General features: G+C 40.0%; 1 protein-coding gene across 3 annotated transcripts in view; it reads left to right on the top strand.

Annotated features, from left to right (window-relative positions):
• The first annotated feature begins 630 nt into the window (after positions 1 to 630).
• LOC142435926 (histone deacetylase 8-like) overlaps positions 631 to 26,808 on the top strand; it is a 111,704-nt gene continuing 85,526 nt past the window's right edge. Inside the window, exons 1-5 of one of the 3 annotated variants that reach the window (XM_075539968.1) lie at positions 640 to 985; positions 1,470 to 1,522; positions 15,567 to 15,697; positions 16,632 to 16,773; positions 26,355 to 26,774. In XM_075539968.1, the coding sequence (XP_075396083.1) occupies positions 884 to 985; positions 1,470 to 1,522; positions 15,567 to 15,697; positions 16,632 to 16,773; positions 26,355 to 26,373 (447 nt within the window). In that variant the 5' untranslated portion in view covers positions 640 to 883 and the 3' untranslated portion in view covers positions 26,374 to 26,774. Of the gene's footprint in view, positions 986 to 1,469; positions 1,523 to 15,566; positions 15,698 to 16,631; positions 16,774 to 26,354; positions 26,775 to 26,808 lie in introns of those variants that run through there. The other 2 variants (XM_075539966.1, XM_075539967.1) reach the window with 2 other exon arrangements.

Raw genomic sequence — 26,808 nt, 5'->3', positions numbered from 1 at the left:
GAACTGATGAACTAATATTAATACGAGGATTTACTGGTCAAATTTTAAAAATCGTTTATATCTTTCATTAAACAAAAACAAAACCCAAACCATAGTTACCCTATAGGACAGAATAGAACTGCCTCGCAGGGTTTCAAAGGCTAGAACCTTTATGGAAACTGACTGCCACATCCTCTTCTCTAGAAGCAAAGTAAGTAAAGTAGCTGGCGGGTGCAATCTGCCCATCCTTTGGTTAGCAGCTCAGCGCTTAACTACTGTGCTACTAGGATTCCTAATTCCTTGTATGTGCTAAATCCTGTCTGTCCCTCTCCCCTCTCCCTCCTCCCCACCGCCCCCACTTTGTCATTGGAAGACACGGCTGATAGAAATAGGTTATGGTAAACTCATGAATAGCTACATCTTTAAGTATTTAAAAGTATGTATTTGCAAGGACTTTATAAAGAGCCGAGGTTATGTGTTTTAGCCCTAAAAATCAAATTGGCGGCAAGCCGCGACTCTTCCTTGCCTCAAACTACTGGAAACTACATCTCCCAGCATGCTCTGCAGGTGGTTGGACCTAATCACAAATAGCCCCGTTGGGCAACAAGGATGGTTGGCTTTGATTGGACTTATTTTTGCTGTACATTTCTATCCCTTTGGACAACTATTTAGAATTTAAAAAATTTATAGCTACCAAACCTTCTTTTGAACTGGATGGTTTCCACGGAGGCAGGCGCATTGTTTTCTCTCAGTCGATGTGGGGCGGGGAAAGCGTTTCCGGAGAGCTCGGGAATAGGAGGGAATGTTGACCAGAGAGCACCTGCGACTGTTCACAGGAGCAGGAACTCGACTCGAACTGAGTCTGCGAGGAGCCGGATCTTAACGGAAGGATTGCCAGTGGAAGATGGAGGAGTCTGAGGATGGTGGGCAGTCGCTGGCCCCGGTTTACATCTACAGTCCTGAGTATGTCAGGATGTGCGACTCCTTGTCGAAAGTCCCCAAACGGGTGAGAAAGTTGGGGACGAAAAATCGTGGGCTTTTTGGTGGAGGCGGGCGGCAATGGAGGCAGTCGACCGGGCAGAGGGGGTGGGGATGGGGCGGCTTTTGGAAGCGCCGAGGATTTTAGAGTTTGGGAAGATCTTCGTGACAAATTTGTGAAGTAATATTGGGTGGAGGAAGTGTTCTCCGAGAGCAGCGTTTATCGGCGGGGTGCCAAAGGACAGGTGGGGTGGGGGGCACAAGGGAGAGGTTGGCACAGAGAGGATGGCGTGGCTTTACTTGAGAATCTCCGAAGTCGTATGGAAGAAGTTGGAGGAGAAAAATTAATTAAGGTCTGGTGTTTTCGCTTTAGCCATTTAGGTAATACCTATATTGTCTAAAGTGTAGGTTCAAGAGGATGAGAACATAGGATTGTGCTCAATTACACTTTCAAGAGAAATTAAGCACAGATTATTTTCTGCCTTTTTTTTGCATGCTGCTTTTTTTTTTAGGCCAGTATGGTACATTCTCTGATTGAAGCATACGCGCTGCATAAGCAAATGAGGTAAGTTATTTTCTTGAGCATAGTCTTTTTTCTCATATGTTTGAAATGAACTTGCTTATCACTAAAGACTCCTAAATGCAATTTTACTTTCCCTCCTTTTTTTAAGCCACTCAGACCAATAGTTAGATCTGAGGGGTAAGGAATCTGGAGTGTTTTTTTGTTTTGTTTTAAGGCTGTGACCCTTTGCTCTTGCTTTTATTTATTTACGTATATATTTATTTTGGCTTATAAGAAGCATGTTATATATAGTTGCTAATAAATGAAATCAATAATAAATATCCCGTTAAACCTTCCATGAATGTGACTTTCTCTTTTTCCCTTCTGTCTGTCCTCCCTTTATAATTTCCTTTCCCTCCTCTCTCCCTGCCCCTGCCCCCACCCCTATTCCTGGGGGAGGCACCGTCTTCGGAGTCTTATCTTTTAGGGTAAAGCTCACTCTTCCTGTAATAATGGTGTCATTAATTTTTTATCTGTTTTAAGAGTGGCTAACTTTGCTAAGCACAATGTTCTCTAGCGTTGCCCTTGGGTGTTCACAGGAGTCGTCTTTTTAAATTGTATGCGTGAAACAGTTTGTTTATTCACACCTCTGTAATTAGTGTTTTGGATTGTTTCCATGCTCTTTGCTATTGTGGAAATTGCTGCAGTAGACATAGTGCGTAGATGTCTGTTTGTGCTTTATTCTTTATTTTTTTTTACGGTGCATGCCCAGTAGAGAGATTGCAAGATCATCAGGTAATTGCATTTGCATTTGTTTCAGGAAGAACAATGCTCGTTTCCCTGGTGGTTGCATAATTCTACAGTCCCATCAGCAGTGTATGAGGGTTCCAATCTCTCTGCATCCCTTCTTTATTATTTTGTGTTTTATTGATTGATAGAAGTGTCGGTGTGAGGTGTTTTCTCATTGTTTTAATCTGTATTTCTCTTATTGCTAATAAACATGAACATTTTTCAGAGGGTTGCTGTCTGCCTCTATGTCATCTTTGGTAAATTGTCAGGGTGGTCAATTTTTGTTTGGGTTATTTGTATTTTTCTTCTTAAGATGTTGTAGTTTTCTGTAAATTTTGGAGATTAGCCCTTTATTTGATGTGTCATTAGTAATTTTTCCCCCCAATACGTGGCTTCTTTTTTTTAACTCTTTCGATGTGCATAAATGTCATTGTTTTAGGAGGCCCCAGCCCTTTATTTTGTCTTCTGTAGTGTGGCTATTTTTCATTACGTTTGGTAGTGTGTTTATGCCTGGCATTAGGGCCCTTAAGCATGTCCCTATTTTTCATTGATGGTTTTTATGGTTGTGTGTTTTATATTTAGGTCTTTGATTCATCTTGAGTTTGTTTTTGTATATAATGTGAGGTGTGAGACCTGTTTCATTTTTTTCCCAAACCATTCTATTAGGAGCTAAGCCAGACATCACACCATTCTGTAGTTCAATCATATCACGCAGTGTTGTAAAATCGCTACCACAATCAGTTTCAAAACATTTTCTTCCTTGAACTCTTTGATATCAGCTCTGCTTTTGGAAGCGGCCATCTAGCTCAGAAGCAACAAAGCACACATGGAAGAATCACACCAGCCTGTGCGATCATGAGGTGTTGAAGGGATCAGGTATAAGGCATCATCAGAACAAAAAAGTGTTACCATAGTGAATGAGGGGAGAGTGCAGAGTGGAGACCCAAACCTCATTTGTCGGCCACTGGAGATCCCTTTGCAGCGGGGTCTAGGGGAGAAGACGAGCCAGTCAAGTTGCAATGTAGCACCGATGAAAAATACAACTTTTCTCTAGTTCCTAAATGCTTCTCCCCTCCCCACCACCCCGCACTGTCATGATCCGAATTCTGGCTAGACCAGAGGATGTACACTAGTACAGGTAGGAACTGAAAACACAGGGAATCCAGGGCGGATGATCCCTTCAGGACCAATAGTGTGAGTGGCGATACCGGGAGGGTGGAGGGAGGGTGGGTTGGAAAGGGGGAACCAATTACAAGGGTCTACTTGTGACCTCCTCCCTGGGCAACGAACAACAGAAAAGTGGGTGAAGGGAGACGTTGAACAGGGCAAGATATGACAAAATAATAATTTATAAATTATCAAGGGTTCATGAGGGAAGGGGGAGAATAAAATGAGGAGCTGATGCCAGGGGCTTAAGTGGCGAGCAAATGTTTTGAGAATGATGAGGGCAATGAATGTACAAATGTGCTTTACACAATTGATGTTTGTATGGATTGTGATAAAAGTTGTATGAGCCCCTAACAAAACAATTAAAAAAATATGTGCAGTGTGCATAGGAATTTGTTCATAGTTTTTTTTTTAAAACTATAATCCAGCCCTTCAATGGGTCTGAGGGACAGTGAACTGGCCTCCTGTTTAGAAAGTTTGAGGACCTCTGCCCTAGACACTTATCTTTTAATAGCTGAGCACCATCCGCCTTCTTCACCACATTTGCTTATGCACCCATTTTGTCTTCAGGGATTGTGCCAGGAGGGTGGGCATCACAGAATGACAGAACAAAGTGTTCTTGTATTGAGGAAGGGTATGAGCTGAGGCCTGAAGTCCATCCACTACTTCAGTGTATTATTTATAAAAATATGTACATAGGCCAATACTTCTATTTTTATGGATTAATGTATTTACATATGGACACATCTATGCTTATGCCTCTGTCCATAGCTTTTGCTTCCTAGATAATTCTTCTGTTTCTTTTTACCTTCCTTCTGCCTCATCATGCTTGTCCTACTTCTGCCTCATAGTACTTCCTCTTAGCTAGATTGCTGCTGCTCTAACACCCCCAGGATCTCTATATCCTCCTGTTGTTGGTTTTAATTCCCTAGTTGTTCCTCTGTCTATGGCGTTGTTTGCTCACACTATCCTTCCCCCGACCCCTTCCCCTGCCCCCTTCTCCCCCCAGGTCCCTCCGGGACTGTTGGTCCCATTGCTTTCTCCTCAAGCTTTCTCCTCAAGACAGGTCCCATGCCTGTCTTATGTAAGTGGGCATACCAACAATGGCATCGACCAAACAAAAAGATAACAAAAGATTGAAAAAAGAAAAGAAGAAAAACAGGAAAAACATACATACTTCCAGGTCTTTCCACTGACCTTTATGACTCCCCATTGGTCCTGGGGGAATTCCAGGATTTGCCACTCCTAGCCTGAAGTCTATTTTGGTAGCTCATTAGGGGCTTTGCTTCAGTTGCTGATCTGTTGTGTTCCTTTCTTGATTTGCCCCACTGTGGGGGGTTCAGACCGCACTACCTCCTTGCCACATGTCCCCAGTATTGTCCTCTATTGCAGTATGCTCCAGTAAGGGACAACATGTTATGAGCTGTTGTCGGCCCTACAGACATCTCTGTGTTTTAGCAGCTCCATGCAGGAACGTCATCCTCGGGGCTTGGTGTGCCGATAATGGGGTCTAGACCGACTATCCCTTTATCTTTTTCTTTTTCAGTTTGCTTCCATGTGGACGTGATGTGCCGGCCCCTCACCTCACCTGTAGGTTTAGTGTGGTCTGTTGCACATACATTTAGGGAGGGGGTCAGTTTGGCTCTGGTTGGGGCTGGCCCTGTAGCCCAATCTTCTCATGTATTCCTGCTTGCGGTTACATTGCTCTCATGGTTTGGTGTGTTCAGGCATTGTTTGAAGCCATCTATGTATTTGGCAAACATAAAAATTATATGCTTTCCATTAAAGTTATTTACCATTTCCCAAAACCTTTATGACAAACCAGAAAGCATAGCAAAGATGTCCTATTTCTTTACTGTTAAGTTGGGAGATATTTATTAATAGTGACTTTGATTTTTGATATTTATTAAATAAATAGAAAAGTAGTAGAAATTGGAGCTATTGGATCTGGGAACATGGTCCAAGAAACTAAAAAAAAAAATCACCTCTGATGATATAGACATTTTTTTCTTGAAGTATGGATCTTATTTTTTTCAATAGTTTTATTGACATATAATTCACATATCATACATTAATATTTATAGTTCACTAATATTAAAGAGTTGTATAATTATTGCTACAATCAGTTCTAGAACTTTGTTTCCTTTTTACACTCATTATTCTCCCCATTTCCCTCCAAACTCCTTTCCTATATCCTCAGTAAGCTATTAATCCCTTAACTCAGTTACTGTTCCCATAGATTTACCTACCCGGGGTTTCATAAACTGGAAAACATGCAAAATAAAAAAGGAGCTACAATAATAACAAAGTAAACTAGTGAAAAACTCCAGTAAAAAAGAAAGGAAGTATTAAAAACTATGACAACTTTCAAATGGGTCAAACAGTAGATCAAATGATGAGGTCTTACATCTTAAGTTTCCAGTGCTCTCTAACAGCAAGGCTATTCACATCCCTGGACTCTGGTCAGAAGGGCTCACTGGAGACTCACTCCATGTGGGGGGCCTTGCAGATGAATTTTGGGATCTCATTGTCATCCATAGCCTTCTGCAAATTGTGTATTCACAATTTAAGCCCTGATAACTTTCACTCCTTTAGATTTGGATTTTCTTGCTTAGTCTTTGAATCACACAGACTGCTGTGCTTCTTCCATGTAGACTTAGTTGATGCCTCACATAGATGGCTGCTTGATTGAAGACTCCAGATGCTATTCTTTTTTTAAAGCTGGACACCATCTAGTTTCTTCACCACACTTTGCTATAGCAACTATACCTTCTGTGAGGGTGAGCATTCAGCAGGACCTCATTATAAGAACTAATTATCCTTAGATTGGGGGTAGAATTAAGTGTGAGACCAAATGGATTTTATTTTTGAGATTGAACTACAGTAATATACATTTGAGGTTGAATTACAGGATTTCTTCTGGCCTTCTTGATGCTAGTAGTAGGCTATAAACAACAGTATATCCCATGGCTGTCATGTATATTTTAAATTTTAGCTAGCCTGACCTTGTGGATTTCTCAGAGTGTAAATCTTTTTTTTTTCTTTTAAAAAATCATTGTATTGGGGGCTCGTACAACTCATCACAATACATACATGCATCCATTGTGTCAAGCATATATGTACATCTGTTGCCATCCACATTCTCAAAACAGTTGCTTTCTACTTGAGCCCTTGGTATCAGTTCCTCATTTTTCCCCTCTCCTCGCTCCCTCATGAACCCTTGATAAGTTATAAATCATTATTATTTTGTCACATCTTACACCATCTAAAGTCTCCCTTCACCCCTTCTCTACTGGGAGGAGGTTATATGTAGATCCTTGTAATCTGTTCCCCCTTTCTCCCTCACCTTTCCTGTACCCTCTGGGTATCACCACTCTCACCACTGGTCCTGAGGGGTCCATCTGTCCTGGATTCCCTGCATTTCTAGTTCCTATCTGTACCAGTGTACATCCTCCAGTCCAGCTGGATTTGTAAGGTAAAATGGGCATCATGATAATGGGGGGAGGGGGAAAGGAAGCGTACAAGAACTAGAGGAGTATTGAATGTTTCATCATTGCTGCACTGTGCCATGACTGGCTCATCTCCTCCCCATGGCCCTTCTGCAAGGGGATGTCCAATTTCCCACAAATGGGTTCTGGGTCCCCACTCCGCACTCCCCCTCATTCACAATGCTACAATTATTATTATTATTTTTTTGGTCTTTGATGCCTGATACCTGATCCTTCGATGCCTTGTGATCTCACAAGCTGGTGTGCTTCTTCCATGTGGGCTTCTTTGTTTCTCAGTTAGATGCCCCTTGTTTATCTTCCAGCCTTAGGACCCCAGATTCTATATCTTTTGACAGCCGGGAACTATCAGCTTTCTTCACCACATTTGCTTATGCACCTGCTTTGTCCTCAGCGATCTAGTCGGGACAGGCTGGTGTGCTTCTTCCATGTGAGTTTTGTTGTTTCTCAGCTAGATGGCTGCCTTATTATCGTCAGGCCTTTAAGACCTCAGATGCTATATCTTTTGGTAGCCGGGAACCATCAGCTTTCTTCACCACATTTGCTTGTGCACCTGTTGTCTTCAGTGATTGTGCCAGGAAGGTGAGCATCTGATACTACTGAATTGTTAGAACAAAGTGTTCTTGTGTTGAGGGAGTACATAGGGGCCCACTGTCTATCTTTTTCCTTAATACTAAACCTGTAAATTTATGTACATAGATTTATTTCCCCCTCATCGTATATAATTATATTTACATCTGCATATGCCTGTATTTAGATCTCTATAACTACCCTTTGCCTCCTAGTTCTTTCCTCTATTTCTTTGTATGTTCCTAGTGTCCCACTATCATGTTCAGCCTTCATTTGGGTTTCAGGAATTCCTTTTGGTTACATTGTCCATTATCCAGCCCTGCCAGGCCTCCTACACCCTCCTTGCCACTGATTTTGGATCACTTGTTCCCTTGTCCCTGGGTTTGTTCACACTCACTTCCTTTCCCCCTCCTCCCCCTCTCCCACATCCCCCTGGAACTATCATCCCCTTGTTCTCTCCTCCGGCTTGTATATCCCGCCTATCCCTTTCAGGTAAACATGCAGCGACAATAATATGCACCATCACAAGACCGAGTACAATGAAGCAACAATAGAAAATAAAACAATAGCTACAACAACAACAACAATAACACAAAAAACCCTATAAACAGTTGAGGGTTTATTTGTTGTCCTTCATGAGTGCTTTCCAGTCGAGTCTGGTACGGTGCCATGCCCTGGCCCCACATCTATCCCTGGGGACTTCATTGCTTTGCTCCCCCTGCTGCTCTGCTGCATGCCACCAGAGGCTGGCTTTGCTGTAGTGACTCAGGGCGGGCACAATTCCCGCCGTGTGTCTCTAGTGTCCTCCCCAGTGGTGCTATGGGTCAATGAAGATGCTGTGTCCTGTGATGAGGCTGGCCTGGTGGTCGTCTTTTTGCATTGCTGCTCTGAGCAGAAACATTGTCCTCAGGACTTGGTCAGCCAGGATGCGCTTCACTATTTTTTCCCCTGCCCCCCTCATTGGCTCCTGTGTGCTCTAATTAGACAGTTCCCTCTCCTTGAGCTTTAGCTTCAGTGCTGTCCTCTGAAGTTAATTCTTATGAGGGGGAAGGTGCTGTATACTCAGTTGGTAATGGGGCCGGCCCCTCAGGCCTCTCTATCGGTTCCCTGCTTCATGTCAGTGTGTTGTGTTCTTGTTTTGGAGCTCTGGGTTGAAGTCTGGTCCCTCTTTCCCTGTGGAGACACAATCAGCACCCTCCCCCTGTGTGGGTTAGTGCCCTGTTCCCCAGGCTACCCATGTCTTCCCCCCACTCCTTTTTAGTGGGTTACCATATGCTATCCATAGCATTACTAATACTACATTTCTGGAAGGCACATTGTACCATGTCTTCTGGAATGTCTTTCCATGCATCTCAAACCCACTTTGCTATTAACTCTATGGCAGGCTTCATGAGATTTCCTCCTTTTGTTAGTCAGGCTTGACCAGATGACATCCATTCGTACCACTGACCCGTGTATAAGCCGAACATCAGTTTTTCAGCACATTTTTGTGCTGAAAACTTGGCTTACACACGAGTATATACGGTATGTAATCCCTGAGCCAAGATTCTCAAGTTTGTCCCAATGCCCTCATTAATGGCCCTAATAGTTGTACCTCAAGGTCTGTGATCCATCTTGAGTTTATTTTCGTGTATGGAGTGAGGTAAGGGTCTTGCTTCATTTTTCTGGAGCTATGTATCAATTTTTCCAGCACCATGGAATGAAGAAGGCATCCACTTTCCATTTGATCTTTTGGGGGCCCCTTAATAAAGATTAGTTGTCCTTATGCTGATGATTTTATTTCTGGGTTTTCAATGCTTTTACATTGGTCTGAATATCTATCATTACACCAATACTATGGTGTTTTGACCACTGTGGCTGTATAGTCTATATTAATGTCGGTTAAAGCAAGCCCTCCCACTTTGTCCTTCTTGAGCAGTTCTCTGCTAATTCGCGGTTTCTTCCTTCTCCATATGAAGTTGGTAATCTGTTTTTCCAACTCTTTGAAGAAACATGCTGCAATTTGGATTGGGATAACATTTAACTTATATAGTGCTTTAGGTAGAATTTACATCTTTACAATATTGAGTCTACTGATCCACGGGCATAGGATCTCCACGCTTATTGTTGAGGTTGGTTTGTTTTAATAGTGTTTTGTAGTTTTTGTCGAACACATCTTTTGTTTTTTGAGTTAGGTATATCCCTAGATATTTCAATGTGTGTTTGGCTATTGTGAAGGGTACACCTTTTTATGATCCCCTCTTCTGTGGCCTTGTCCGATGTGGACAGTATTGCAATAAACTTCTGTTTGTTGATCTTGTAACCTGATAGGCATATTCCTCTATTGCTTCCAGTACTCCTCTTGTGGAACTTTTAGGATTTTCCATATATAAAATCATATTATCTGTGAATAACGATGATTTCACTTCTTCCTTCCTCAGACAAATAACTTTGATGTCCTTTCTTTTCCTCCAGTACGATGTTAATGGGGACAAGGAACATCCTTGCCTAGTTCCCTTTTTCAGAAGAATTGATCTTGTCTTTTCTCCATTGACTACCACAGTGGCTGTTGGTTTATATATATATAGCTTCTATTATATTGAGGAATTTTCCTTCCATTCCTAGCTTATTGAGTGTCTTAAACATGATTTGGTGTTGGATGTTGGCGAATGCTATTTCCGCATCTATCGATATTATGTGGTTCTTATACTTTTTCATTTCAGTGTGGCTTATAATACTACTAATGGTCTTTCGTATACTGAACCATCCCTGCATCCCTGGTATGAATCCTGCTTGGTCATGGTGAATTATTTGTTGTATATATTTTTGTATTCTCTTGGCGAGTATTTTGTTGAGGATTTTGCATCAATATTCATTAGGGAAATTGGTCTGTAGTTCTCAATTCTTGTGGGATCCTTGCCCAGTTTAGGTATCAGAGTTATACTAGCTTCATAGAAGAAATTTGGGAGTTTGCCATCTTTTTTTATGTTCTGGAAGAGTTTGTGTAGGATTGGTGTCAGTTCTTCCCTGTATGCTTGATAGAAGTCTCCTGTAAACCCATCTGGTCCAGATGATTTTTGTTTGGTAATCCCTTGATAACCTTGTCTGTTTCTTCTATTGATAAGGGTCTGTTGAGGTTCTTGACGGCCAGTAGTGATAATCTAGGGAAGAATTGTTTTTCCAAGAATTTGTCCATGTTTTCCAAGTTTTTGAATTCATTGGAGTACAGTCCTTCATAGTACTGTGTAAATATCCTTTGATTTCACTGTGTTCCATTGTAATATCTACTCTTTCACCCCTCATCCTTGCTGTTAAAATGTGTTCCTTTCTTTCTTTGGTCAAATTCGTGAGAGGTTTGTCTATTTGGTATATCCTTTCGAAGAACCAACTTTTAACAGCATTGATTCCCCCCCCCCCCATAGTTTTCTTATTTTCTCTCTCCTGAATCTCAGATCTACTTTTTATGATTTATTTTCTTTTGCTATTAGTTGTATTATCTTGTTGACTCTGCTCTATTTGCTGTAAATGTTGTGCCAGTGTATCTGTCATAAGCCTCTCCTCCTTATGTGAGCATGTAACTATGAGACTTTCTCTGATGACTGCCTTTGCTGTGTCCCATAAGTTTTAGTATGTCATGTTTTCATTCTCATTGGTTTCTAGAAATTTCCTAATTTCATCTCTGATCTGAACCAGTGTATACTCCTTTTGCAATAGAGTTATTCATTCTTCAATTTTTTCCCTTGATTTCTTTATCTTCCTTTTGTTGATTTCCAATATTATCACACAGTGGTCAGAGAGAGAGGTCTGTGTGGTATCCATGTGCTTAAATTTATGTAGATTCGACTTACGCCCTAGCATGTGGTCCCTCTTGAATATATGCCATGTGGGCTTGAAAAGAATGTGATTGTTTTTGTATTTGGGTGGAGAGCTCTGTAAATATCTATCAGGTCAAATTGTCTTATTTTAGTGTTTAGATCTTTAGCCTCCTTGTTGAGCTTCTTTCCCAGTGATCTTTCTCAGAGAGCAGTGTATTGAAGTCACCTACCATAATTGTTGAGGCTGTAATTTCTTTTTTCATCTTTTGGAGCGTTTGATTGAAATATTCTGCTGAACACTTGTTTGGTGAGTAAATGTTTAGAATGCATAGTAGTTCTTTGTGTACTGTTACCTTGAGCATTATATAGTGTCCCTTGTCCTTTGAGGTCAATTTTATGTGAGATTAGGATCGCAACCCCTGCTTTTTTGAATTGTTGTTTGCGTGGTATGTTTTTCTCTAGCCTTTGATTCCCAGCCTATTTTTGTCTGTAATCTTGAGATGTGACTCCTGTAGGCAGCAGATGGAGGGATTGTGTTTTCTAAGCCAGTCTGTTAGTCTCTATCTCTTAAAGCCTGAGTTCAATCCATTGATATTCAGGGTTATTACATCTATTTGTGGACTCTGTAATATCATTTTATCCCTCTTATGTTGGGTGTTTTCTTACCTCCATTTCTTTTCCATGGGTTGTGCATATGTGTGTTAGTGGTTCATTCTTGCCTTCTTTCCATTGTTGAACCTGTGTTATCTAGGGAGCTGTTTTCCGTTTGGTGGTCTCTGGTTGGAGTTCTTCTGTGGGATGGTCTCTTGCATGTGCTTGGTGAGCGTTGTTCTTCTGCCCATACTGGGTTGGCGAGGATCTTTTGTAGTGCTGGGTTCCTTTTAGCATATTCTTTGAGACTTTCCTTGTCCAGGAAGACTCTCACTTCTCCATCAATTTTGATAGCTAATTTGGCAAGATAGAGTATTCTTGGGTTTGCGGTATTTTCCTGCAATTTTCTGAATACGCTGCTCCATTGTCTGCTCTTTTTATAGTGTCTGCTGATAGATCTGAGCATATTCTTATCTGCTTGCCTTTATATATGGTTGCCAGTTTTTCCCTAGCTGCTCTTAAAATTTTCCCCTTTTCCTCATAGTTAGTTTAACAACTTTATGTCGTGGTGCCTTCTTATTGGGATTCTGTCTAGCTGGTATTCTTTCGGCCACCTGGATAGTTGCCTGGTTTTCATTCTTTAAGCTAGGGAAAATTTCCTCCAAGCATTCCATCACTATTTTGGATGTTGGCTTCATTGATGTGCATTCCTCCGGCAAGCCAATAGTTCTGATGTTGTTCCTTCTCATAGCGTCAGACATAGCTCTGAGGTTTTCTTCATCTTCTCTGATGGGCTTGTGAGACTTTTTCTCATGTTTATTAAATTCTTCTTGAGAATCCTCTAGGTCACTGGTGAGGTTCTCTGCCTCCTCCATATCTGGGCGAAGTCCGTGAGTTTGCTGTTAGTTTTTGTTATCTCGCCCTTTAACTCCTGTATTTCCCTTTGGTGCATGGCCTTTATTTTCTCTATCATTTTCTCCTTTTTCTATAATGCTTCCCTCATGTCCTGTATAGCTCCAAGCAGCATCCTGAAGATTTCTTTCTGTGGTAGGCCCAGGTGGTCTTCTGGCATTGGATTTTGTTTCTCTTTTCTTGTTGAAACTGTTGTAGCAGCTTGCTGGTGTTTGGTCGATTTATTGGAACTAGGTACCATTTTCCCAGGTGTCTCAGAGCCCTGGGCTCTCTCTTTAGGAGGTTGGTACTGATGTTTCAGCAGGCTGCTTTTAGCCAACTTCCTTGTAAGGTTGTGTTTCACCTTTGTCCTGCTGGGGTTTCCCTCTCCCCTTGAACTACGGTTTGTGCTCCAGCCACCTTCAGGTCTCCTTAGGGGCTGTTGTTTGCAGCTATGCACACTGCGGTCTGATAAAAAGTGTTGACTCAAGTGAAGGGGAACATATTTTGGGGATGGGTTGGGGATTGGGTGATCTACTTCTGGCTAGGAGTACTTCCCACAGGTAGGCGAGTGGGAGGGGGGGCCGCTACTGGTGTGCTGATCCATTGCTTGGAGCACAGAGGGTGGGGTGGATTGAGCAGGGAGAAGGGAGAATGCAGTAGGCAAGTCCCAAAGGCCTGGGTCCCTATGCTACAACTGCAGAAAATGCTGCCAGACTTGTGTCCGCTCCCTGGCATGCCTGAAACGGTGTGGCAGGATGGGAACCTCTGTGTGTGCGTGTGCATTGCATGTATGTATGGTGGGGGGAAGAAAGCCAGGGAGGGAGCTGGATGGCCGATTTGTGAGGAGCGCAGAGATGGGGTGGGCACCTTTGGGTTGAGACCTCTGGGAGTGGAGGCAGTTTGATTGGCGGTTTGTGGGAGCACAAAGGCATGGCAGCATCATCTGCCATCTACCTGATTATGCTGTGGCGCCAGGGCACGAGCCTCCCAGGAGGAGGCGGGGATCGTCTGGCTGGCTGGTCAGCAAGGGGTGCCCAGATGGGGCATGAATCTCTGCAGGGGGGCGATATTACCGGTTGGAGCACCCACATGGGACCCCGGGCATCATGGGCAGAGTAGGGGGTACTAGCTGGTGATTCTGCACAGAGCGCCGAGGCAGGGCAGCTGCCTCCGCAATGCTCCTGGCTGCCCTGTGGTGCCAGCAGAGTGGGCACTCTGAGCATCACGCAAGAGACCACGGGTGTCCGCTTCTGCTTCAGAGAAGTACTCTGAGTTGTCTTGGGAATCGACAGACAGACTTGATACCCCTACTAGGCCCCTAAATTTCGCCACTCACTGAGTTCTGGATGTGAGCTACCTGTATGGCAGCCGTCTTCCCCCGACTCTCTGTGAGTGTAAATCTTGAAGGGAGTAGAAAGCCTCATCTTTCTCCTGGTGGTTTTTCATTGCCAACCTTTCACTTAGCAACCTAGTATGTAACCCACTATGCCACCATGACTCTGGACCTAAATGGCAAGGGCTAGAGAATGTAATGACAGTAGTGAGGCCAGGAAGAGGAAATGTGGGACAGACAGGGGTAAAAAAATCCAAACTGCTGTAATAGAATTGATTCAGACTCTTAGTGATCCTGTAGGACAGAGTAGAACATCTATTTGGGATTTCTGAGATTTGGGGTATGAACTTGTTATCAGTTCAGTGCATAACCCACTATACAACCAGGGCTCCTAGTGGTAGGGAGTGGTAAATTTTGTTGTTAGGTGAACTCCCTTTATTCTCTCACTTAATCCTGTTTATTACTGCTTGTGAGTTTAACGGATTCTGAGTGAAGCCTGGTTATAATCTTTCTGTTCCTTCTCTTGGAAACAGACGTGAGAGAACAAGTAAAGGGACTTTTATATTTTATTTTGCCTATCTTTTATCCCTTAATATTAATAATGATAGGGATACATAAAGCATATTCATATGTTGTTGTATAATCTCCATATGCATCTCATAATGTATCCCCATTTTACAGATGAGTTAATTTGAGCTGCAGAGTGGTCAAATAGCTCACCTAAGGTTATTGAGCTAGTAAATATAGAGCTGGAACAAGAACCGAAGTGAAAAATTATCAGAAAGCATTATAATGGCCACTTAGGAATGAAAGTATTTCAAATGAAAATGAAAGCATTTCCGCCTATGGGTTTGCCATTAAAGCTGTAACTTTCAGGATAGGGCAAGATATGACAAAATAACGAGGTATAAATTACCAAGGGCATATGAGGGAGGGGGGAATGGGGAGGGAGGGGGGGAAAAAAAGAGGACCTGATGCAAGGGGCTTAAGTGGAGAGCAAATGCCTTGAGAATGATTGGGGAGGGAATGTATGGATGTGCTTTATACAATTGATGTATGTATATGTATGAACTGTGAAAAGAATTGTATCAGCCCCAATAAATTGTTAAAATAAATAAATAAATTAATTAATTAAAAAAAGCTGTAACTTGTGGAGCACAAGTTTTCTGATGCATATTTAAAATTTTTATTTTAAGTATGAATATTCTTTCGTTTTTACCTACCTATGAACTCAAAAGGAAAACCAATCCCCTTATTGTTCACATTGTGAGTACATTAACATGATGTGAGGAAGTATAGATTATATAGTGCGATAGAAAAACACATTGTGCGTATCACTTCAGCTTACTGAAATCAGAATCTGAGAGTTGTATTTTCTGCTCAGATTGCTGACTCCTTTACAACTTTTAGCATAATCTGGGTCTGCCTCATTCACATTCCTTTGTTTTCTCTGTTGTTGTTAGGATTGTTAAGCCCAAAGTGGCGTCCATGGAGGAGATGGCCTCCTTTCATACAGATGCCTATCTGCAGCATCTCCAGGTGGTCAGCCAAGATGGTGATGATGACCACCCCGACTCCATAGAATATGGGCTAGGTAAGGTTCTAATGAGACAATGACTAACAAGACAATGATGAGAGGTAGAACACTTTCATCTATAGATTGTAACTAGTTAATTATTTATAATTTGCATTGTGATTTTTAATAAATTTCCAGTTAAATAATGTGTTAATCATTAATCTCTTGGTTTAGCTACGTAACATCATTTGAGAAAACGGTATGGGTTTTGTGAAACTGAGTGATGGATTAGATGGGGGAAAGTCTTTCAAAGGTTTAGGCCCTGATAAACCATAAAAAAAAAAATGAAACCCAAACTATACTGCCATTGAGTTCATTCTGATTCATAGCAACCCTATAGGACATAATAGAACTTCCCCTTTACGTTTCTGAAACTAAATCTCCATGGGAGTAGAAAGCCTCATCTTTTTCTTGTGGAGCCTCTGGTGGTTTCAAACTGCTGACCTTACTATTATGTTAGCAGCTCCAAACATAACCACCAGGACCCCTGTTAGGCTCTAATTGTGGTGTCTATATCTAGTCTGATTGTGTATGTGCTGACTTGGATGTCCTTGAATACAGGTTTATGGCCTAGCTAAATTTTCTACTGTATCCTTTATTAAACAACTACATTTTAAAAACTAAATGGCTGTCACCATGGTTTAGTAGAAAGCACACTGGACTGAGAATCAAGAAACCTCAGTTGTAGACCTGACTCTCTGCTATGTAAGCAAGAGATACCATTTCTCAGGCCTCAATTTCTTCACCTATTGGTTATGACTAGTTAACGTGTAAGGTTTTTTTTCTCTCAAGCTCTAATATTTTAAAAATCCTTTTCCTATTATTAGAATGTTTCTGTCTCAGTTGCAGCTCATGCCAGCGCAGTCACTTTTCGGTAAATTGTCTCATCTCAAACACATTTTCCTTGTTGTAAAATTCATTTCTTACAAAGTAATCTGATTCTTGCCCTAAGGTTATGACTGCCCAGCCACTGAAGGGATATTTGACTGTGCAGCAGCTGTAGGAGGAGCTACAATCACAGCTGCCCAATGCCTGATTGATGGAAAGAGCAAAGTAGCAATTAACTGGTCTGGAGGGTGGCATCATGCAAAGAAGTAAGAAAATTGCTTTCCTACTTTCTGACTGTACCTGAATCAATTTTCCTGTTATGTACAAGGGGGTACTCTCCCCCCAAAATGAAAACTTTTTTCTAGCTATGTATTTAAATTTTTTACAAAACAACCTTATCACCTTCAAACTACCCTCCATTATACTTAATACATTTGTCAAATCTGCAATTCCATTCTTGGAAATATTTTTCAAACTCGTGTTTGGATGGCTGACTGTACCTCCCTTGTTTTTTTCTTCACTTTTTCTAACTTCATCAAATTGCTGTCCTTTCATGTCCCTCTTTATTCTTGGAAACAAAAAGAAGTCACATGGAGCAAGGCCACGTGAGAGTAAGGTGCGTGGGGCAAGAGAGGCATGCTAGTTTTTTTTGACAAAAACTGGCCTATTGAGATGGCTGCATGAGCAGGTGCATTGTCGTGGTGGCAAAACCAGTCCCCTGTCTGCCACAAATCAGGCCTTTTTTTGGTCGCACACTGTTCTGCAATGTGAAAACTTGATTAACCTGGTGGAACAAACTCCCAAGTGCACTATGAGTTGACAGACACCCAGAACAAAGTTTGTCATCAATCAACATTGCACCTTTTTTTAAACGAGAAAACTACTCATCTTGAGTTTTTCCCACAGCACTCCTTTTGTTAGCTGTGTTCAACATCACAACAGTTTTTGCAGCAATTTTCCTGAGCAGAAAGCAAAATTTCACAGCTTTACACTGTTCTCTTAAATCGGCCATCCCCCCAAAATGAAAGATTCAAGCAAAACTGCTTTCACACACAAAAAATTCACTGTGACTAGAGAACGTTCCCAGGCAATGCCACTGGGTGTATTAAGTGCGAGTTGCTCCATGCTCACCTGGCGGGGGGTGGAGGGATGAGCACTATGAAAAAATGAGTACTACAAAAGCTCTTGGTTTTGGGGGGTACCTCCTCGTAAAAGCTTATGCTTATTTTATTGACATCTGCTGAGAGATTTGTATGTATTAGGCATCCTGAAGAGATACAAATGGAAATAGAAGGTGACTAATAACAGCATAGTAGAAAGAATACTATACTATTGAAAGTCAAGATAACCGGGTTCTAAGCCTAGTTTTACTCATAACAAGGTAACTTACTTTGTAGGCCTCAATTTTTCATCAGTGAAATGGGCAGTGTGAAGGATAACTGCACAATCTCTAAACTCCTCTTCACCTTTCTGAAAATTTCCTGGGGATATTTCACTTGAGGAACATTAGCAAGATAAGAATAAGTAGGGAACAACATCAATAATGGTATCAGTTGAATACCTGTGTGAACTGAAGAGATTTAGCAGTAGAAAAAAGTCTTATAAGTACTAGTTTTGAGATCGTTCATGAAAGAAGTTGCAAACATTTTCAAATAGAGAATTGATGAGAATAGTTCGAAATTGGAAGACTGAAGAATCAAGAAGCAAACGTACGCTTCCATCTCTAAAGAAAGTAGTAACCTAGAAATGAGCAATTCTCTAAGGAGAAAGCTATTCTTAGGTATTGCTTGGGATTAGAGGAAAAAGTCTTCATAGAGGTTTATATTAACATTTCAAGCAGTAATACTCTTGAGAAGGCCTTTTTAGTACTCAGCATCTTTTCTGATATGTCTGTAGTATTTAACGAATGTTGGAAGAAAAGGATTTTAAAAACAATTTATCAGTGTGCTGTCTGAATGAAATGATTCCAGACAAACTGAAACCCTTGATAATGTTCTTTTCTCCTTTTATCGTACTGTTGTTTATATGTCCAGTTCTGAGGATTTTGGTTTTCTTAAAATTGAATTGTAATCCGTACTTAAGTTCTTCTTTTTTAAAAAAATCATTTTATTGGGGGCTCATACAATTCTTTTTTTTAAAAACAATTTACTAGGGACTCATACAACTCTTATCACAGTCCATACATATACATACATCAATTGTATAAAGCACATCTGTACATTCTTTGCCCTAATCATTTTGATCTTAATCAGCAAGTGCTTTAAGTCCTCCTCATTTTCAGCAAGCCAGATTGTGTCATCTGCATACTGCAGGTTGTTGATAAATCTTCCTCGACTCCTGCTGCTGTGTACTTCTTCATATAGACCAGCTTCTCAAATTATTTGGTCAGCTTACAGATTGAATAAGAATTGTGAAAGTATACTACCCTGACAGACCTCTTCTGATTTTAAACCTCTCAGTTCTTTTCAAACGACTTACCTTTTGGGATTCACATTCTTCTGAATATTAACCATAGTTTGTTAGGGTTCACATAGGTGAATGCCTTTGCATATTCAATAAAACACAAGAAACACTTTTCTTGTGGTCTCTGCTTTTAGCCTTGATCCATCTGACATCAGCAGTGATACTTCTTATGCCATGTCCTTCTGAATTTGGCTTGAATTTCTGGCAGTGTCCTATCGATGTACTATCAATGCAGCTGTTTTTGAATTATCAACATTTTACTTGCATGTGACATTAATATTGTTTGAAATTTTCTGTATGATTTCAAAAAGCAGCTCGAGAACCCAGGCATCAATGCAAAGAAGTAAGGAAACTGTGACTCTGTGGGGTCGCTGTTCTTCAAAATGGGCACAACACAAATACTGTAGTCAGTTGGCCAGGTAGCTATCTTTGAGTTTTCTTCAGTGCTTCATCACCTTGTTGAGACATTTCAATTTTTATTTTGTCAGTTACTATTCTGTCAAATACTGGAGCCTTGCTTTTTGGTAACACCCTCAGTACAGCTTGGACCATCAGTACCGTAGGTTCTTGATCATAGGTTACTACCTGATATGATTGAATGTCAACCAAATCTTTTTGGTACAGTGACTGTGTAATCCCTCCATCGTCTTTTGTTGTTTCCTGCATTATTCAATATTTTGTTCATGGAATCCTTCAATATTATAACTTGAGGCTTAAATGTTGTTTTCAGTTATTTCAACTTCATATATGTTGAGTGTATTCTTTTTTGGTTTTCTAAATTCAAGTCTTTGCACATTTTTTCATAGTAATTTGTCTTCTCGGGCTGCCTTTTGAAATTTTCTGTTCATCTCTTTTACTTCATCTTTTCTTCCATGGGCTGTAGCTATTCTGTGTTCAAGAGAAAGTTTGAGTCTCTTTTGACATTCATTTTGACTTTTTCTTTCTTGTGTTTTTAATGACCTTTTGTGGTCTTCATAAATGATGTTCTTGATGTCCTACCACAGCTCATCAGACCTTCTGTCACTAGTGTTCAGTGCAGCAAATCTATTCTTCAGATGTTGAAATTCAGCTGAGATATATTCAAGGTTGTATTTTGACTCTCATGGACTTGTTTTAATTTTCTTCACCTTCAACCTGAATTTACAAATGAGCAATTTGTTTCAATTGGTTCCACAACTGGCCTCCTTTTGATAGCTGATAATGAGCTTTCTTCATACTTTTTTCCCACAGATGTAGTCAGTTTGATTCCTTTGTATTCTGTTGCTGAACTGTATACATACAGTTGCTGTTTAAGTTGTTGAAAAAGGGTATTTGCAATGAAGAAGCCATTGGCCTTATAAAATTCTATCATATGATTTCCAGCGTTATTTCTATCCTATGGCCATGTTTTATAACTACTGTTCCTTCTTCATTGTTTAAACTTCTGCATTCCAATCACCTATCATTTGCAATCTATTTTCATTGCATGGTTGATCAATTTCAGGCTGAAGAATTTAGTAGAATCCCCCAGTTTCATCAACACTATCTGTAGTTGTTGGTGTGTAAATTTTAATATTATTTGTATTGACTAGATTTCCTTGTAGGCATATAGATATTATCCTATGACATCAGCATTATGCTTTAAGATAGATCCTGCAATTTCCTCTTTGATGAAGATTATGATACTATTCTTTTTGATCTTATTATTCCTGGTACAGTAAATTATGTGATTGTCAATCTCAAAATGGCCAATACCAGTACATTTCAGCTCACTGATGCTTAGGATATCAATTTTTTAGGATATCAATCTTTATGCATTCCATTTTCACTTTTGACATCTTATAGCTTTCCTAGATTCATACTTCATATATTCCAAGTTCTGATTATTAATAGCTATTTTCAGCTGTTTCTTTTGATTTTGAGCCATGCCTCAGCACATAAAGGTCCTGAAAGCTTTACTTCATCATCCACATCATTATGGTGGATTCTATTTTGAGGAGGCAATACTTCAGTTGCATTTTAAGTGCCTTCCAACTAGAGGGGGTCATTTTCCATCACTATAAGCCACTGCTGTTCATAAGGTTTTCTGTAGCTAGCCCTCAGAATTGAACAGCCTCTTCCATTTTTGTGGTCTGTTCTTAGTCTGGAAGCTCTGCTGAAACATATTCATCTTGAGTGACCCTGTTGATATTTGAAATACCAGTGATGTGGTGCGTTTCAATTTGTGTTGTAAGAGTTTCGATTTCCACATATCCTTGCCAACATTTCATATTTTCTGTTTGATTTTGTTTTTATCTCACCATAGTTATCCCAATGGGAGTGAAAACACATCTCATGTAGTTTATATTTGCACCTCTCTGGTGGCTAATAATATTAAACATCTTTTCATGTGTGTGTTGGTCATTGGAATATTCCTTTTTGGTAAAGTGTTTATTCAAGTCATTTACCTATTTTATTTGTTTTCCTGTTAAGTTGTTTAAGTTTTACATATATATATGTTATTAGATTCTTAGTGGATATGTAGTTCCCCCAAATATTCTACCAGTTAGTAGCTTGTCTTTTCATATTTTTGGTAACAGTTTTTTGGTGGATAAAATTTTGAAATTTTTATGATATCACATTCATTTATTTTTTGCCTTTTGCTATTTGTACATTTGTTATTTTATTAGTGAGTCTACTTTAAAAAAATAAGCCTGATGTGGTTGTTTCTGAATTTTTCTAAGAATTTATGGTTTTAGAATGCACAGTTAGGTCCTTACTGCATTGTAAATTTATTTTTGTGTTTGGCTTGAGGCATATTAAGTATTAAAGTTATATAGCATCAGTCTTCTGATGTGTTCTTCTTTTTAGATACTGTGTTGGTTTTTCTAACTCTTTTGCTTTCCAGGACCTCTGGTGGCACTGTCAAGTAAGTGTCGCACTGCCACACTCAGGGAAAAGTTAAGGCTGGTCTGCTCTCATAAAAATTTAGAGCCCTGGAAATTCTATAAAGGGTTGTTGTGAGTTGGAATCAACTCAATGACAGCGGGTTTTGGTTCCCTCTCTATATAACTTTAGAATTAGTTTGTTGATACCCACAAAATAATTTACTGGGGATTTGTGATTGCTTTGAATCTATGATCATTCTGGGAAGAACTTCCATGTTAAAAATATTGTCTTATCCATGAACATGGAATGTTGTTATATGCCATCAAGCCAATTTCTGACATATAGCAACCCAATATGCCAAAGTAGAACTGCCTCCATAGTTTTCTAGGCTGTAACCTTTGGAGGAGCAGATCTTTGTGTTAGCAGCCCAGTGTTCAACTACTGAGCCACCAGGGCTCTTTACCAAGAATAGTGCATGAGAAGTGATGTCAGTTGCAATCAGCTTGAGGGCACCCGTTATTGCTCTTGTTGCATGTGGGAGGAGGTGAAAGAAGTGGAAGATGACCAGGTTTCTGTTTAGCTTGTTTGGGTATGGCCCATACAAGCAAGCAATTCTTAACAATAGCTAATATATTTTAAGCTAAGTGCTAGTGACTTGCATTTTGCTCTTCTGTCCTCACAAGAACATTAGGAGGTTTGGTATTGTTACCCATTTTCCATGATACAGAAATACTGAAAAACAATTTGTTCAGGATTTTTAGGTGGCAAAGTTGAGACTCAACACACAAGCAATCTGATTATTAATTCTGTGTGATTAGCCATTGCATATTCTACTACAATAAAAAGGAGTGGATGATGGTATGCAATGGAAGTAATACTCAGGTGAATTGGATATTCGGAGTTGTATATGGAGGTAGAAGCGGAAATAGAAATAAAAGTGTTATGGATATAACAAATGGTGGTATAAATTCTGAAAGTGGATGAGATTACTGAGGTGAAATAAAAAGAGTGAGGAGAAAGACAAATAAGAGAGTACAAAAAGAAAGATAAGAGAACACAGAACCCAAGGAAGCATTGATTTCTAATGGGCAAGCAGATGAAAAGACTAGGGAATTCAACTGAAAAGCAACAATTAAGAGTAGCTAGAGAGGTCTTGGAATGTCAAGATATCAAAAGCTTTTTAAAATACAGAGTTCTCAGAGATCCCATGTACTATCTGGTCAGTCCAGCTAGTTACTAAAGGATCAGTCATATTTGGCAATTAAGGTTAATGGTCTTTATAAGAGAATTTTGGAGAAAGTAATGAGTAGAAAGTAAAGAAATACCTAGGAAAGGATGACTGTTTTCCAGAGGTTTGAATGAGAAAGGAAAGAAGAGAGGTGTGGCCAAGAGAAATTAAAGGCTAAAGCATAGTTGACCCAGACCTTCATTCCTGAGAGACAAACCAGAGAACCCTTTCTAACACAATAGTGTTTGTATTATCCATTTGAAAATATTTAAGTACATTTAAAGGTTGAAAGGAAAATATTGGAAATGCATATGAGATGGATGAACAGTGCAGAGAAGACTACAGGAAAGAAGCAAGTAAAATGGCTTTGGGAGGATGGGACCCACCTCTTCTGAAGCCAGAGAAAAAGAAAGATGTGACAGAGGAGATTGAGTTGTCTGCTGTTCAGTTTCTGCCATATGTCCTCTTGTTTCTCTGTGGACAACTCCTGTTCTCCTATATGAAAGTAAGCCAAAAATGACGGCTGAAACCATCATAGAAGCTTTATTAATAAAAAACATAGAAATGCAAAGTTGTTGTTTCTGGACACATCTTCCATCTATGTCTGTATGTATGGAGGCATTGTTTCTGCTTCCTTAAACTTTCCCCAAAGAATTCTATACTGTTTGATTTACATTGTGAAGGAACTGCAGCTTTGGCATCCTTGAGAGACTCAAATTGTGTTCCTTTTCAATGTTATTTGAGTGTGGGAAACAAAAACAAATCTGAAAGGGCAAGATTAGAACTGTCTGGTGATCTCTTTCAGAGGAGTTGGCAGTGGTAGCCAAGCAACAATGTAGCCAAGCAACAATCTTCTGGTCTCAGGGTTGTCGAGGCTCTTTAGTCCCTTGGATTAATTGTTCCCATGCATTTGGATTTTCTTCACTCTTCTTTGTTCCATAGAGGAGAAGCCAAAGTTGCACCTTAGATGTGTGCCTCCTATAGGATATTCCTTTTTTCTACTGACTCTCTACGAAGCATGATAGGGACTGGTCTCTCCAGATAACTTGTCCAGATTACAAGAGATAAAATCTTGCCATTCTTGATTCTCAAGAGTATTTGTTCTTGCTGTTCATGATATATATTTAGTATTCTTTGCCAATGCCATATTTCAAAGTTATCAATTATTCATCAGGATTCCTTATGTATTGCCCAGGTTTCACATGCATATGAATGTCCTGAAAATACCATGGCTTGAGTCAGACCCACCTTAGCTTTCAAGACATTTTTGAATTTTAACATTTTAAAGAGGTCTTTTGCAGCAGATTGGTCCAATGCAGTATGCTGTTTGCTTTCTTGACTACTGCTTCCATGAGAATTGATTGTGGATCTAAGAAAAATGAAACCCTTTACAATATCAGTATTTCCCCCATTTATGTTGATGTTGCATATTGGTTGAATTGTGCTCATTGGTCCAGAGTCACTGTACTAAAAAGAATTAGATGACATCCAATCATTTAAGGAGGTGTACATGATCAAGAACGAATGGTATTGAAGGAAGAAGTCCAAACTACATTGAACTCTTTGGTGAAAAGCAAGGTTTCAGGAGTTGACAGAATTCTAATTGAGATATTGTAGCAAATGGATATAGTACTGGAAGCATTCACTAATCTAAGCTAATTAGAAGAGAACCATACGCATCATACATTCTTAGTACCCCCCAAAAGATGATACAATGGAATGTAGAAATTATTGAACAATATCATTGACATTGCACACAAGTAAAATTAGGCTCAAGATGATATAGAAACATTTGCAGCAATACATTGGCAGAGAACTGCCAAAAGTTCAAGTTAGATTCAGAAGAGGATATTTTATAATAGATATCATAGCTGATATTAGATGGATCTTGGCTGAAAATAGAACATACAAAGAAAAGATTTTGTCTATGTTTTATTATGTAAAAGCATTAAACACTGTGGATCATAAGTAATTTGGATAACATCAATAAAATCGCCTTTTCCCAGGGGGATGATTAACACTGTTTTTCTTGGTTTTTATTTGGAGGGAGCAGTTGTTTGGTTGATTTGTTTTTTGTATTTGTTATAATGTAACCGCCAAAGTAAAGCAGAGCCGTTTGTAACCCATGGACAAGCAGATGGATTCTGGCTTCCCCTGTGATTCTAGCCCCAATCTGGGAACAGTTCTTATAACATGGCCCTGTTCGATACTTGCCGTCATGAAAAGATCACTGAAGATAAGGGTGTTACAGCAAAGTGTGGTTAAAAAAAAGCAGATGGTGCTCAGCTATCAATTGGAATAGTGTCTGGGTTCTTAAAGGCTTGTATTCAAACAGCCCTTTAATTGAGACATCAATTAAGTCCACTGGTCTGTGTGATTCAAAGATGATGATACCAGCATCCAAATATGATGAAGAGAAAATTATCCGAGCTTAAATTGTGAACACCCAATTTATAGAAGGCTGTGGAGGAAATGAGAGCCCAGAATCCATGTGCAGAGTATCTGGTCAGATTAAGCCTCTGGCAGATCCCTTCTGGCCAAAGGTGAGGAACTCAAACTGCTTTGCTAGCAGGCAGTGACAGTTTCTAATTTGATGGCAGTGGATTGAACCATGGTGTGATATGATACTTGATCAGTTGACCTCCCTCTTGAACCAATCTGAATTTGCTGTAGGCTCAAGTATTTCTTGCTTGTTCCATGATAGAATTTTTTTCTCTGGCTTTTAAAATATTGTCAGTAGTCTTTTCTTCCTTACTCTTTATTTTTGTTTTTATATTCTTATGATTTTCTTTCTGTTTCATTTTGTTTTATTGTTCTTGTTAGGTTCAGCACAGAAGGAGTGGATGCATAGAGACAATAACTGATAGAATGACTAATTGGGGATGGGGTGGGGTGGGGTGGACGAGGGTATTGAGGGAGCAAACAATGAATACAAGAGAGGGAAGGGAGCATTAGAACTGATTGTGATGATGTACATGTATATACAACTCTTTTAAAAAGTGATTTAATTATGGTGGTGTATGATTTGTGAATATTATATGAGGAAGACTTGAAAAATAAGAAAACAAACTTGAACAATGATTAGCAGAGATGAAGGAGGAAGAGTATTTTCTTAGCGGGCATTGAGTTTATGTTAATGGTGGTGGAATAATTTGGAAAAAAATCAGTATTGGTTGTACAACACAAAAAGTATAATTGATGACACTGAATTATACACATAGAAGTTGTTGAATTGGAGAATATTTAGTTGTGTATATTTTTACCACAATTAAAACAACAAATTAAACCATGAATAACAATGATTATAAGGAAGAAGAAAGTGCACTGAAATTGATTGTGGTACAACCAGAGGAAAGCTGAAGCAAAGGAAGGAGGAAGAATGGTACGGAGCACACCTGGGTCCACCAAGCTCAGAGGACGATAGCCCGGCTCGAAGGGCCCAATGTACAGAGAGGACCATATACCTGGCCCCATGGCAAGATGCAACATCCTGCACTGACCCATGGCCCTACATGGGACAGCACCTGAGACAGTGGGGGATGTGCGACTGAGCTGACCCCACCACACTGAGGCAAAACACTGGGGGCGTGCAATGGAGTGGCGGGGGAAGCAGAGCAAGGATGTCCCGAGGGAGTATAAAGAATGGACTTTGGGGCCAGGATGTGGCACCCCATCAGACTCATCCAGAAAACACTCCTGAAGGTCAATAAACATACCTCGAACTACTAACAGGTGTTTTGGATTTTTTGGCTTTTTTTTCTTT

Source organism: Tenrec ecaudatus (genome assembly GCF_050624435.1).
Source record: "Tenrec ecaudatus isolate mTenEca1 chromosome 11 unlocalized genomic scaffold, mTenEca1.hap1 SUPER_11_unloc_2, whole genome shotgun sequence".
NCBI classification, from domain to species: domain Eukaryota; kingdom Metazoa; phylum Chordata; class Mammalia; order Afrosoricida; family Tenrecidae; genus Tenrec; species Tenrec ecaudatus.
This window is presented reverse-complemented; position numbering and strand designations above follow the sequence as displayed.